The 14,605-nt window shown below is 37.7% G+C and overlaps 1 protein-coding gene across 1 annotated transcript; it reads left to right on the top strand.

Moving 5' to 3' along the window:
- Nucleotides 1-1,803: 1,803 nt before the first annotated feature.
- Nucleotides 1,804-14,182, top strand: NTS (neurotensin). Its single transcript, XM_033058283.2, has 4 exons — nucleotides 1,804-2,111; nucleotides 6,161-6,222; nucleotides 12,150-12,374; nucleotides 13,813-14,182. The coding sequence occupies exons 1-4, from the start codon at nucleotides 2,051-2,053 to the stop codon at nucleotides 13,957-13,959; spliced, it is 495 nt and encodes a 164-aa protein (XP_032914174.1). The 5' UTR covers nucleotides 1,804-2,050; the 3' UTR covers nucleotides 13,960-14,182.
- Nucleotides 14,183-14,605: the final 423 nt, after the last annotated feature.

Raw genomic sequence — 14,605 nt, 5'->3', positions numbered from 1 at the left:
TCTATGAAATATGATTCTCATTCATAGAGCTTTCTGAACTATTGAACACCCACAGAGCAAAATTAGCTGCAGATTGGTCCTTCTGTATCACGGAAATAATAGAAAATAGGACTAGAGGGAAGTGTGAGTGTCTACCTCATCTAACCTTGGTTCTCAGGCAGATTAATGATAGCTTCAACTTTCTGGTAGACTAGCACAGCCCATAAAATGGGATAAACGTGTTTTGCAGATTTGGGGGTTTTGTTTGTTGTTATTTTCTCTCTCAGTAGTACAGAAAGATGTGTTCCCAACTTTATGCAAAAATATGTGATCTTAAAGCACTTAATACCAGCACAGTGCACTCCATTTCATTTCTGTGTGTATTTATTTCACCATAAATCAAAACAACATTTGAATTTAAATTCTGTTGTGCTGCAAAAGTTGTTTCAGGGAAGAAAGAATTCAGTTAATTAAACTTTTTCTCACCAGGTGTTCCTTGTGGCAGGATTTTGAAAATTCTACATGCTTCTGAGGCACCTATTCAGTCACAGAAATATGGGAGGAAAACAACAACCATCTCTTTGCATTTTAAAGAAACATTTCTGTGGTGAAGGGAACATCCACGACAGCAGAATGTACTCTCAGTGTGTGTTCCTGCTACGTGTGACACGTGTATCCGTCCTTAAATGTATTCAGAGAGACAGAAATGTTCTGCATTGTATCTGTATCTGTATTCAACATATGGAGCATTCGTCTGTATCTGAGAAGAAAAAAAGAAAACAACAACAACAAAAAAAACCAAAAAAACCCCAACCAAACAAAAAAGACATCTCACAGCAAAAGCAGTAGCGTGAGGGAGGCTGACGCCAATCTCCAGCTTTACGTTGTTACACTCACACGTTGGAGGTTACCCTGCCCTCACCTTCGGGTCATTTTGCGTGGCTTTACGGCTCAGGAGCTGAGAGCTGGGAGTCAGAAAGGGAGCAGATATGGGTAGCCACGGAGGGCAGGGCATGGGATGCAGAGACGAGGACCCCGCACCTCGCACTCCGCCCGGGGCAAAGCGCGCCCGTCCCTCACCCCGCCTCCGCTGGGGTCCCGCGGGGCTTGCTCCCTTCCGACCTCTGCTGCTGTCACCCAGCCTGTGCCTGCTGTGATACCTAGCGGAAAAAGCAACAGGGGAAAAGTGCATCCTGAGAGAAATGTCTCTGAGGAGCGTTCGCTCTCTTGAAACCGCAGCGAGTGGCTGTGGCAAGCGCTCTTCAGAAGTAATAATAGGGAGTCTCGCCTGGTCGGGTCTCAATTTTTTGGGGGATTTATGAAACACTGTGTCGAGTGGTTTTTCCCGTTATCTTACTCCACCTCTCACTCGTGCAGACTTCCCTTTTGTTTCTCCCCCTCTTTTTCCTGCTACCCGTGCCTGATGCAGCACTCCTACCCATGACCAGAGTTGTACCCCTGCCGCGCCCCATGTCAGGCATTCCCTGGCGGGTTTAGCATCCCTGCCGTCACCGGTGGCGGTTCTTTCCCTTGCTGCAGGGAAAGGCTCTATAGATGGGAGACAAAGGGCGTCAACCACATGAGGACGGCGGCGCGGTCGCTCCCCACCCCTGGCGCCGCGCCGGGGGACCAAGCACCTGCGGAAACTTTTTAAAAAATAATAAGGATAATGGTAACAAAATGCCAGGACAGTTCCCTCTCGGGAAGAGCCGTGTCGGGCGCGCCCGCGGGTGCGGGGGCTCGGTGCGCGCCCCGCGGGGCTCCGCGTGCGTCAGGCGGGAGTGGCGTCAGCGGGCGCGGGGCGGCGGAGCGGCAGCGGGAGGGGGCAGAGGGAGGGAGCTTCGTCAGGAGGCGATGCCCGTGCCGCCGTGACATCACCCCGCGGCTTATATAGTTGGGGAAGGGTCTGGGTCCCCCGTCTGGTGCCTGCAGCCGCCCGTCAGCGCGCGTGCGGAGGGCGAGGAGCGGCGCGGCTGTGTCTGTCTGTGTCTGTCTCTCTGTCTCTGTCTCTCTCTCTCCGTCTCTCCCTAGGATTTATGGACTTTACTTTCTAGAGGGCAGCGCGGCAAGGATGAGAGTCCAGCTGGTGTGCGTGGTGCTGCTGGCCCTGGCCTCCTGCAGCCTGTGCTCCGGTAAGTGCCCGCCGGGCGCGCCCCGCACCGCCCGGCCCCGCGCCCCTCGCACCGCTCGGCGCTCAGCCGCTCCCGGAGCCGCGAGAGGCACCTCAAGGCACCAAGGTTCACCTAAAGTGAAATCGCTTCAGGCTCCGCCGGCTGACCCCATTAGCCGCTGGGGAGACGGCTCTGATAGCGGGTTCTGGCCAGCATCTTTATTTTATGTCACTTCTCTAACTTTCTCCCTTATAAGCCATTCCTCCTCACAGCATCCGTACCACGGCAATTAGTGTGGACGAGTCATTGGAAATACAAATCAGCGCAGACCATCTGCTTGGTTGTGCTGTGGTTCATTGAATATCATGTATTTCCAAATTAAGATACAAATTGTAATTTCTGTAACTCATATGAATAGCTTCTGTAATCCAAATCAACATGAATATGTATGCCCTTCAGTCACTTTTTAGAGAGAGAAATATAATTTTATTATCTGGAGAAAAAGTTGCTAACAACCAACATGAAATTATGACCGAAAAAACACACTGAAGCACAGGCAGATCACGCAGTAAGAAGATTGATGTAAATGTATTTCTTTCCCAAGAGCAGCTGCTTTAAAAACTCAAAAGGAGAATGTTATATTAAAACGTGTTTCCTGCTTCTTTGAAAAATGACATATCTTAAATATCTGCCATTTGCATCTAAAATTTATGACCAAATAGGTATGGTGATAGTTAAACAGGGGTATGCACACATATATGAAGCCGAAATAGGCTGCAAAAACCAGTCTTAACTAACTTGTAATTAATTTTTCTCTCCACTAAATTACTGTGTAAATTTACAGGCAACTTCGTTTTTCAACTTTAGTGTTCAGAGGGACTGAGTATTCCTAATTCTCATTTTAGATGGAAGTTTCCAGTTTGTGTTCCCCTGTGGAAGAAAAATGTAAACTGGCATTTTATTGCAGTTTAAATATAATAGTTCGGTATAGAGAATGCATGATCTTAGGGACAAAGGTTAACAATTTTTTCTCCCCTTATATTTTTAAGCTTTTTAAACAAGTTCCTCACTAGTATTTTCTGTGAACCAGTTTCAAATCCAACTCCTTATAGAGCCTGAACAAAAGACCACTAAAATAAAAATATTTAGGTGGGAATTAAAATAGGTTCATAAAAAAAACCCAGAAGTCAAATTGTATGGGGAACTAACACAATGGTTTATTTTGCTTGAAATTTTGAAATTTATTTGTAAATGAGAAATGCCACAGAGAAACTTGTGTGAAGGGGCCCAAATAATTTGTAACTGATATGGACAGTTATACCATAAGGTAAATGATTGTTAAATTTTCTTTTGTCTTCAGGCAAAAGTATATACCTGTAGAAATGTACTTGTTCCTTTAAAATGTGAATATATGAATATAAACTATTTTTCTTCTCAGTAGAATCAAGAATACATCAAACTGTGTGAATTTCTCTCTGATTTTAACAATAATGTGTAACCAGGCTTTCTATGCACTGCTCTCTGAGTCTTTCCTTTTTATGCTTTTGCAACTCATCCATCTCTTTTCACTGCTGAATTACCTGAATATGCTTCCTTCTCTCCCTCCAAGCCTTGTTTTATTTTTCACTCAAGGAATCATGACTCCAAAATAATATCCTCTCGATTTCTTTTTTACAATCCAAATGCTTCTTAGTACCTTCCTTCCCATCTTTCATGCCTGCAGCTATCTTCCAGCCTTGATGTGTGGAAACTATTTTCTGTTCTTTATAGAAACCAAAACCAGGTGTTAACCAGGCAGAAGCCCTTTTATTGTCCTCAGTTGGTGTGATCCAGGACAGCAAAAATCATGATGCTGTCACTGTGTGTGTGCTCACCTGCTCACAGGAGATGCCATCATTGAAATTCAGCTGAGGTGATCTTGTGCTGCCAGCAGAACTTTGGCTAATGGTAAAGCTGGTAGACCTGACTGCCATTCCTACTGAAAGGGCTGAGAGGCTTTAGCTTGGAGATCAGTTGCTAGTGACTTGCTGATTGGTCTACAACTGGTCTTATTTAATATGAAAATTTAAAATATTAGATGAGGCTTGTTGTAGATCAACATTACAGCAAGTCACCTAAATGCAATAGCTTTGATGCTAAAAATAATGAATTAATCTCTTGTGTTGATAATGCAAAGGTGAACAGAAGCACCCCTACAGAGGAAGGGGATATGAGTGACACACAGAAGTTTGTGATGACCTAAATAATAGGAATAAAAAGCAGCACAACAATACAAAGTGTTGTGGCTTAGAAATTCCTGTATAAAGCTCCTTTTTAACCAAAGCACAACTGCTGGAAAGCTGAGGAATAAAAGACATTATTTTGTTATCTAACCTGTTTTTGGGAGATTTTTCAGCCACAAAAGATATGTAAGACAGCTGCCCTCTTTATCTAATGGTGAGCATTAAGGTGGTAAAGTATTGAGGCTTCTGAACCAAACTGTACTATGCTGTTCTCTCTTGAGAACACGTCAAGTACAAGAGGGTTGCTCTAATGAGTTGGGGAATACAAGGCTTTTGCAAGGAAGGAAAATAAGTAAGACTCCAATAAATGTGTGCATAGCCTTTCAATGAAGCATTTATGGGATTTCCAGGGCAATGGCTTTTGACCAAAAAGGCACAGTGATCTTGCACTTGTTTGCTAATTTAGTAAGGATGCATTAAAACACTAAGCTGGGAAAAGCAGTGATTCCTCTAAATAAATGCATGATGGGTAAATACAACAATGGCAAAAAAGGTATCATTTATAGTGTAGGAATTTATTTACAAACCATAGATACATTTGTAATTAGAAATAAGTGAGACTTGAAATCGGAAGTGAGTAAGCATTGACATTCAGAAGCATTTCCTAAATAAGAAACAAAGTAACAGTAATAGTGAGATTTATTGAGATTGAGCATGACTGATTTTTAAGAGCATTATAATGGGTGTCTTCTGCTGACAGAAACCTGTGACACATTAGCATATGCTTGTGATCCCTTACAGTCTCATGTTCTGTGAAAGGTAGTGACACACGGTGGTGATGGTCCCTGAAATGAAGACATAGGCAGAATATATCTACAGATTCAGTGGTAAGGTCTTACATGCCAACAGCACTGATTATTTTAAAGGAAGTGAGATATGATCTATATGAATAGGAAATATATTTTAGTTTAGTATGGTTTGAAATATTAGTGTGTTGTTTGGTTTTGAACTGTTGGTATTCCAGGAGAGGTAAATGCTCTGTGGAACTCTATTTCACCTGAACATTTAACTGATTCCTTTAATTTTTACTTTTCAAGCTGTAATTGCTGCTACCAAGGCACCAGATCTTCGTTGTGATTCTCATCTCCATCTTGTGATACTATGTGGAGAAATGTGTCTGTGTGTTTTCTCTTTCCACAGCAATTTTAACCTTATTTACCAAATCACAGGTCTTGCAAGTCTACTGAACTTTCAAAGGACGATTAAATCAGTAAAGAAAATTCCTAGACTTCCAGTTAGAACACTTTCTTTTTGTGTATACATTGTCAAGAGCTTGTGTCATAAACTGGTCAAGCTCAGTTCTCTCACATCAGTAAAAAATACCCTTAATTTAATTAAGAATAATCAAGAATATTAATTATTAATCATGTAATCATAACTGCTATTTACCTAAATAATTACTACTTAAATAAATATTATTTGAAAATAAATATTCAAATTTTTCTTCCAAAGTAAGTAAATATTTATTATGAAAATAATGAAGAATATTTCAGCAGTTTTTTATACTGAAAGAATTGCAGTTTAATGAGCCTTTCTGCTATGAAACTGAGATAAATGAACATTTCCTTTCAGTTCAGTAAGCTTGATCATTCTTTAAAAATGTATTTAGTATTTATTTTAACATAATATTGCTGTTAGCCGAAGACTCCTGACAGTCCCGCTAGGTCACTGGTGTTTGTGTTTATTGTTTATTTTTAAAAAATTGTTTAAATGTCTGAATGCATACAGAATTTAAATGTCCATGATTTATGATAAAATAATAAACGTATGTTTCTGGTTTATTCCCAGATTCAGAAGAGGAAATGAAAGCATTAGAAGCAGATTTATTGACCAATATGTACCCATCAAAGGTAATTATTTTTGTTCCTTTACCTGACAGGGAGGAAGCAAATGAATTCTCATTACAAATCCGAAAGTCTTTGCACAAAGTAATAACCTATGCTCTAGACAGAAAAGTTCAGTGTTAGGTTTTACTTTGGTGCAAGATTTGCTTCAGTTCAAAGGAAATTTAAAGGTGTTGATGTGACACACTAAACGTGTTCCTCAGTTGTAACACTGGTACTTTCATTAAACTGTCAAAACTGTATTATGTACAGAGATGTAAATTTATGTGAGGAAATGTGTTTCCAATAAGGTTATGCCCGATGAAAGCTAAATTAACCTTGAGTCAAATCTGTAAGTGCAATTTTTATGCAGCTCTCTTCCTATATGCATATAAAATTAAGACAATCATAAAGCAAGAATAGTTAATACATATGCCAATTTTGGTTTAAGATTTAATCATGGTGTCAGTACAGGAACATGGGGACATGATTGTGAAAATACTAACATTGTAAATGGCATTTCCTTGACGGGTTTCCAGACTGTGAGTAATGTTTATGTTATTTAATATGAATATATAAAAATTCAGTGACAACCTCATATTGACAAGGTGAAGCAGAAAGTGTTGCACATATGTATTGGACAGGCTGATAGACACTTTCTCAACACAATTATTTTCCATAAATGATTTAAGAAATATTTAAGTCTGATATATCTGCAGTCATATATAGAGAACAAACTCTGAATCAAGAGCTATGGGTTTAAAGGTGGATATTTTAATTAATGATTCCAATAAAGTTTAAGTAGTACTTAAATGTAATGGAAAATAAAATAAGAAACGAATAATTTCACCCCCAGAAAAGATATTTTCATAACCCAATGACTAGTTGAAGGTTAAAGACAAAATCTGCCAGGAAAACTCCTGCATATATTGTATTTCAGTATATGTGACCTTTTCAACAGCACTATTGGATAGACTAGAAGAGGTACAGGGTCAGAAAATGCATTTTCTATATCTGGTCTGGCAGTTCTTAGATCTCAATGTTCTTTACCAGCATGATAGTTAGACTTTGATTACAAATAAACCTGTTGGCTACTCACTTTTCCAAGGTACAGAAAGATTTAATAACTACTTATTTTCTGAAACATATTTAAATATAGGATGCTGACAAAAATAATTTTTTCAATGTGTGGCAAAGCATAGTGCACCCTGGAATTAAACTCTGCAGCTATTAGTATTTCTGATACTGACTTTAGTGGATCTGTGAACATAACTTCCATCTTATTCTCCCTCTCACCACAGAATACAAGGTCAGGTAACTCCAACTACACAAATATATTGCACCAGTTCATAATATCATGATGTTTGCCATCATACTCATGTTTTTTGATATTGTGTAGCTTGGTATTCAGCTTCCTTAGAATATTTAACACGGACAACTGACACTTTGCATTATACTGCCTTAACTCACCATGTAGAGTTCATTAGTTGAATATATGTTGTCTCTTGGCATCAAAGTAAGACATGGTGGAAACACTAAAAACTGTGTATCAAATCTTCTACAACAGTAATATCATTATCTCATTCATTATTGATTTTTTTTTTCTGTTGTCTGCTGCTAGATTTTAACCTTTATTACAACAAATTATGGTTCTGGTGTGATAGACAAGTTTGAAGATTGTATGTGTAATAGCTGTCTTGTGTTGTGCCTGAGATCTGGTTCTATTTGAGGACAATTACTGCTAAATTGCACTAACTGTATTTGACACTGACTTGATAATCAGCAAAGGAAATCTTAACAATTTAAAAAGCATTAGGATGGGGAAAAAAGTTACTGTTTATGAAAGCTGAGATCTAAAAGTGCAGCAAAATGGATTATCACTTGTGGGTTTAGTATTTGATAGAACAAAAATCCACCTAAGTAGGCACTCGTGGGCTATAGTATGAAGACTACAGACGGCTTAAGTGCACGTCTTGCAATATGCAGTTGATTATCCAATATTATGGGAAGAACTGCCTCATGCCTTTAACTTCACAGACTGCTGTCCAGTCCCTACTGCCCCTTTTCAAGTTGCTCTTCAAAGTCACCTATATGCTGAATCACTCTCCATCCTTAAAGAAGTAGTGCATGCTTATTGCAACCTGTCTTCAACACCTAATACAGTTTGTCACCCTTCCCTGCTGTAACATCTGAACCAAGATACAAGGATCAAACAAGTCCTTAAAATGCTCTTTTTTCTAAGACAAAATCCTAAAAGCCATTTAGAAGATATGGTAAAACAACTAAATCTGACTTGCCAAAAATATGCGGACAGTTATCTTCTGTCTCTCTTTTGTTTTAAATAGAAAACGCTAGTCATATGAAAGAGATAACTCTGTTTTCAGCTTCCTAAATGCTTGCTTGAAAGCACCAGTTGAATGAATAATATTTTGAACTGGAAGAAGATTGAGACTATGTCATTTAGAGGGGGGGAAAAAAGTAAAACTAAAATATTCCTTGGAGAATATATCATCCCTAGAATATACTCCACCTTTGGGATCCCCCCCAACATTAATTTTATGAAGTCATGGACCCACTGAGTTTTCATTGTTGTAGGATGTCTGTTTATGACTGTATTTGCCCAGAGAGTTTAGCCTCCTTGTCTGAGGAGCTGCCTAGAAGCAGGAGGAGCCTACAGCTACCTGGGAGGTACTGACTTCCTGACTCAGTCATCACATAAAAATTAATAATGTTTGGAGGCATTAATATACACCATGGAAGAACTTCTTTAAGAGAACTCAGTGCTATATCTGATTAAAGATATTTCTATAGTTACAATCTGAACAAAATTCAACTACTTTTATGGAAAGGAGCCACAGAGACCCTACATTAGCTTGGGATTTTTACTTTGTTATGACTTTGCTTTTTATCTGCTTTTACTAGATAAAGACAAGAATGTAAAAAGCAGATATCATTTTTCCTAATGAAAAATACCGTTTGGGATGTATGGATGGATCATAACAAAAGAAGAATCTTAAGCAAACTATCAGGGGTATCATTCAACCAGAAAAGGAAATAAAATACCATATAAATTATAACTTGGGAATCTCTTTTGTCTTGCATAGAACAAGCCTGTTGTCAGAGAAGGAAATAAGATTATTTCAGTTTCTTAGATGATCTTAAATTCTCTTTCAAGATCCATGAAGTGTGAAAAATTATCTACCTGATTCTTATTTTACAAGTTTAAGTGTGGAAATACATAATATTCCCCTCACTATTTATATACCTTTTAAATGTTAGTTCTGCAGTCTCCTTTGTTTCTTCAGATCATTCTCAGATATTTTTCAAGTTACTCTTAAAAAAAAATAGTTCTATCTTGGCAGATAAGGGTTCCTTTTTTATTGTGTAGGTGTTTTCTAAAACGTGTTGAGCTACCGCAGTTGATATTGCTTAGACCTGTGTGAAAAATATGCGTAAATGTATAAAATATATTACATATTATATAAAATATATCACATGTTGTAAATTAATCTGACCATTTGGATTATTATCATCTTAATTTGGTTTTTTTTACATATACCTTTAGGATAACTGCCTCAGATGTTTTCCATAACCCTAAAAGCAAAGCAGTCTGATTTTAATGCTTGCTATAAGAGTGGAACAGAAAAATAATGTGACTGTTCTGTTCAGTAACTGGACATGACCTGGAAAACTCCACGTTCAGTTAAAATAACCCAAAATTCACTCTGACTAAATTGTTAATGGTAGCAGTAAGTCAGAAGCAGGTGTACCCAAGTAAAAATACTTAGAGGTGATATATGCATGGCATTAATAGGAATGATACTCCCTTAACAAATGAAATATTAGTTAGAAGCTTGCAAACAGCACTGAAAATTTGTTTTCTCCTAACCTCGTAAGTAGGAGCTAAGACAATTTTCATCTAAGGGAATCTGCTATTTAACTATTTTACTAATATACAGAGGAGAGTTCCTTTATGTGTAGATGTGCATCAGACTGACATAAAGTAATAACTTTAGATAAAAAAGACTCTATAAATTATGCAAGAAGGCATGAAAAATTACCCTATCCTTTACTCTTCTGTTTCCATCCACTGGAATATTTTTGATTCCTACTCCACTCAGGAATCTCACTTGCTCATGTAGCACTGCCTCTAGATTCCAAGATCCATCGCAATTTAGCCATTGAAGTGCTTTTGTCTACCCAGGAAAGAACAGTGACCTGGAGAAGCCTCCTCATTTGTCATGGAAAGCTCCATATTATTATATTTCAAAAATATATTAGAACGACCAAAGAACATTTTGAAATTGCATTGAACATTTGGTCTTTTTCATTTTCTCAGCCTCAAAACAATCTTGTTTTTTTTTTTAATGTTGTCAGGAATCTGAGAATGCACAGCAGTTTTCTTAAAAGGCTAAATCTTTCTCATTCTGAAGAGTGTGCATATATCAGGTGTATGCTGGAGTAATGATCATTGCCAAAAGAAAACTTTTTGTAGCTAATGCTGAGCCATGCCAACTTTTCTCGTTTCTTCCTCATTTCTCTGAATTTTCTTTCTTTTCCCTCAAAAAGTAGTCAAGTGTGATGAATATACATAAATCTTGCATGCAAGACCCCTTTGTTGGGAAGGTGCTCTAAAGAAACAGGTTATGCAATTACCTCATGTTCAGCCAAGTAAGCACTGCAGTAGTGCTGTCAAGTATGTGTGAAAGGCAACGCCTGTGTTACTGTCATACCTATATTTAACTTCCTACATACAGGAAAAGAAGCAACTACATTTCAGTTCATAGGTAAGGTCTAATCCTAATGTGCTCAGCAAGGAAATCCTTTCCTTGCCAGGAATAAATAGGAATTTGCTATTTGGCTTTTGATGGGAGATTGCTATGTCAAAAGTTCTAGTTTAAGGAAACTAAATTCCATACTCTATACTAAAAGCAATACAGTGCGGAAGAAATAATCAATAGTGGGAGAATGGAAAAAATTGACAAAATCATGGGAAGCAGTAAATTATATTGCAATTAGGTTTTAAACTTGCTCCTTCCCAATGATAACCAAAATGGAAGAAGACTACTGCCACAACTGCTTGGAAAAAAACTATACCAGTAGAAAAGTAAAAACCATGATTATCAACATTTCTTTAAAATGGTTTAAGAGCTCACATGTGATGCAATGATGCATTACTGGAACAAGCAAAATTTGAGACAAACCATGGTGAAATTTCCTTTTTTCTGTCTTTCTGTATCATCTCTGGACAGGTTTATTATGGACCACCTAATACAGTTGGTCTCAGTTTTTCAGTCCAGTCACCAAATCAGGAATACTTTGTTTTCAGAGCTATGTTTTCTCTTTCATCCATCTTCCTAGGCCCATAGACCTTCAATTAACAACTCCCAGGCTATTGACTTTCCAGCATCCAAAACTCCTGGGGCTTGCAGATTCCATAACTTCAGATCCAGACTCATCAGACAGCTTGTCCTGAAGCAGGGACTCCATTCCTTTTCTCAGGGAATTTTGAGATGACTGGTATTTGTTCTGAACTAGGGAGGAGAGTCTAGTTAACCACAGGCATCCAGCTTGGATTCCTGAGCTGGGAATTTATCCAGTGGGTTTGATTCATTATCCTTATTTACACCTGTGAATTTATATTATATTAATTTCCATCTGTGTTTTTGTTTGCACCTGTGCAGAATGACTATGAAATGCTACCATTCTGGTTTGGTAGCAGTTTAGTTTTTTCATCATTTATATCTACCTGGGAGGCAAGGCTGCAAGGAAGCAGACTTAGCGTGTGTAATAAATGAGTTGTCCTAGGTTCAGCACTCTAATTATTGTCTAAAACCTGACCAGATGAAAAACACTTCAGAAACATAAAGTTGTTTCTAACAAAACGTCTGAATGTAGCACACGATTACAAAAAAACCCAAAATGCGTTAAATAGTGAGTGTTTTTATTTTCAGATTAACAGAGCAAAACTTCCTTACTGGAAAATGACCCTGCTAAATGTCTGCAATCTTGTCAACAACATAAACAACCAAATGGGGGAAACAGTAGAGGTAGATGAGGAGGATCTGGTTCCAGGAAGACAATTCCCTGCTGCTCTGGATGGCTTCAGCTTGGAAGCAATGCTGACAATATATCAACTCCAGAAAGTTTGCCACAGCAGAGCCTTTCAACATTGGGAGGTAACATGAATTGTCACAAAATGCATGTTTCTACTGCTATTAAAGTCTCAGGCTCTGTTTGTAGTGATGTTGTAAAAATCCATACCCATGTGACCTCCATCACGTTGTCTGAGCTTTCCTTCCCTTTTTTATATTCTCTAATACCTCTAATATGCCTCTTTCAGTAGCGAATTAGTGCAGAAGAATACTGAGTTAGTGCAGTTTCTCATGACCTGAGTGTGTGTTTCTTACAATGAGCCATGGATAAATGAGAAATTTTCTAAACTACATGCTTTCCTCACTCTTTGTAGCCATTCCAGGTAACCAAACAAACACATGAAAGTCATCACTATGCCAGAAAACATAATTAATATCAGCTTAACAGACATGAAGTTACTATAGATCCATTGAAGCATAAATAAATGTAGTGTTTCTGTTTTAAGACCCTAAGGCAAAATGGATTCAAAATGCAGGGATGCCCATGTGTACATACCATTTTACTAGGTGCTCTGGCTTTCTTATCATTGCTAGGAAACTGGCAGCAAGGTAGCTCCTGCTTTTTGTTTCCCTACTCCTAAAAAGGGCCCTGGAAGTTGACATTGTGATTGTATGAAGATTGCTGCTCTTAAATAATGATTGTTTATAGCCCATTTGTGATATTTATTTTAGTACAGTGATTACACAGAAGCACACTTGGTGCAATCAACTGCAGTGTTGGATATTACACTAAAAGCTGCTTTGTGTAGTGAAAAAAGACAACTCAATGTCACTACTCACTTTCCAGTAAAGCAAATTTCTTCATCTATCTCAGGTTCCTGTACAGTCTAGCTGAATCCAGATCATTTTTGTTTGTTGTTTGTTTGTTTGAGTTTTTGTTTGGCTTTGCTGTATATAACTCTGTATATTCCCAATCCTCATAATAGCTCAGGTGGTCCATTCAAAGGACTGAAACCTCTTTGAGTACCAGTTTTCTGAAGACTCATTTATTGCTGGAAAGGAGCTACCCTAGAACCAAATATACAATAACCCATATGTCTTAACTACAGTTCTCTGCTTTGCAAGAAGTTGTAGTCTAAAATATTTTTCAAAAGATGAAACCAGCAAACAGTGCATGTAGATGTTTAACCTAAATTTGTGATAACAGAATGGTAGTCATTAGAAAACTTTTAGTCAATTAGAGTTTTAGTCTAAGGAGCATATACCAGTTTTCTTTTCTAGTCAAAACCAATTATCTAATTTGTTGAAGTGGAATTTAAATATCAGTTCTGTAGGGTTCAGCTCATCTTTAGCCTGATTTTTCTTTTGTACCTTGAGTTTTGTCTTTTTTTTTTTTTTTTTTTTTTTAATTAATGCTGCAGCTAATGTAGTAAAGATTTTTCTGGGTGGCAGATATTAGTGGTTTATAATCTTCATTACCAAAAAAAGTAGATAACAGTGCGTCTCTTCTTGGGTCCTACAGTTACTTCAGCAAGATGCTTTTGATCTAGAGAACTCAAGCCAAGAAAAGGAAATCACGAAGAGGAAAAATCCCTATATTCTGAAACGGCAGCTACATGTGAACAAAGCTAGAAGACCATACATACTCAAGAGAAGTTCATATTACTGATGCAGCAGAAGAAAACAATGTATATTTAGTTTATAGGTAACTGCGTGTTATGGTTATCTTATCTAAATCTAAAACCACACTTGTGTGAAAATATACTCTGGAAAATCAAGATGATAACATAGCTGTGTCTTTTTTGCAATTGCTGTTTCTTGATTGTGAATTTTTCCTACTTGAGATTAATTGGACTAATACATTTGCGAATAAAACTAGTTTTTAAGCATGATGTATTGTAGAAAACTGAGATTTCAACATGCTTTCAAACAATCTTGTAGTCTTTTCCAATTTTATAAAGCACACTAACATAACACCAAGTAAATGGATATTGTTCATAAATCCTACTGAGAATGCAACACCTCAAACATGTAAATGTTTCCAAATTTCTTTAATAATATAGTAGTAAGAACTGCCATAGTATTTTATGTTTTGACAAGTTTAATAGGGTATAGGTCTAAGGAAGAAAAGGAAGGTTATCAATTAACTGTTAAGTGGAAATTTCAAACCAAATATTTAAATAGCTCACTTGTAAGTGACTTTTGAATCTTTGACTCCTGATTTATGAATGCTCCAAAAAAAAAAAAACCAAAACAACCAAAAAAAACAACAACATAAAGCTTAATCATGTCCTGGTGCTGCCGCTGCTAAAAGT

The sequence above is a fragment of the Catharus ustulatus genome, chromosome 4, assembly GCF_009819885.2.
Source record: "Catharus ustulatus isolate bCatUst1 chromosome 4, bCatUst1.pri.v2, whole genome shotgun sequence".
Lineage (NCBI taxonomy): Eukaryota > Metazoa > Chordata > Aves > Passeriformes > Turdidae > Catharus > Catharus ustulatus.
The sequence above is the reverse complement of the archived record's forward strand: the minus strand, read 5'-3'. Positions and strand labels throughout refer to the sequence as shown.

Coding starts and splice junctions, on each gene's coding strand:
- NTS (XM_033058283.2), top strand. CDS start 2,051: ATGAGAGTCCAGCTGGTGTGCGTGGTGCTGCTGGCCCTGGCCTCCTGC. Junction 2,112..6,160: donor CTCCTGCAGCCTGTGCTCCG/GTAAGTGCCCGC, acceptor GTTTATTCCCAG/ATTCAGAAGAGGAAATGAAA. Junction 6,223..12,149: donor CCAATATGTACCCATCAAAG/GTAATTATTTTT, acceptor TTTTATTTTCAG/ATTAACAGAGCAAAACTTCC.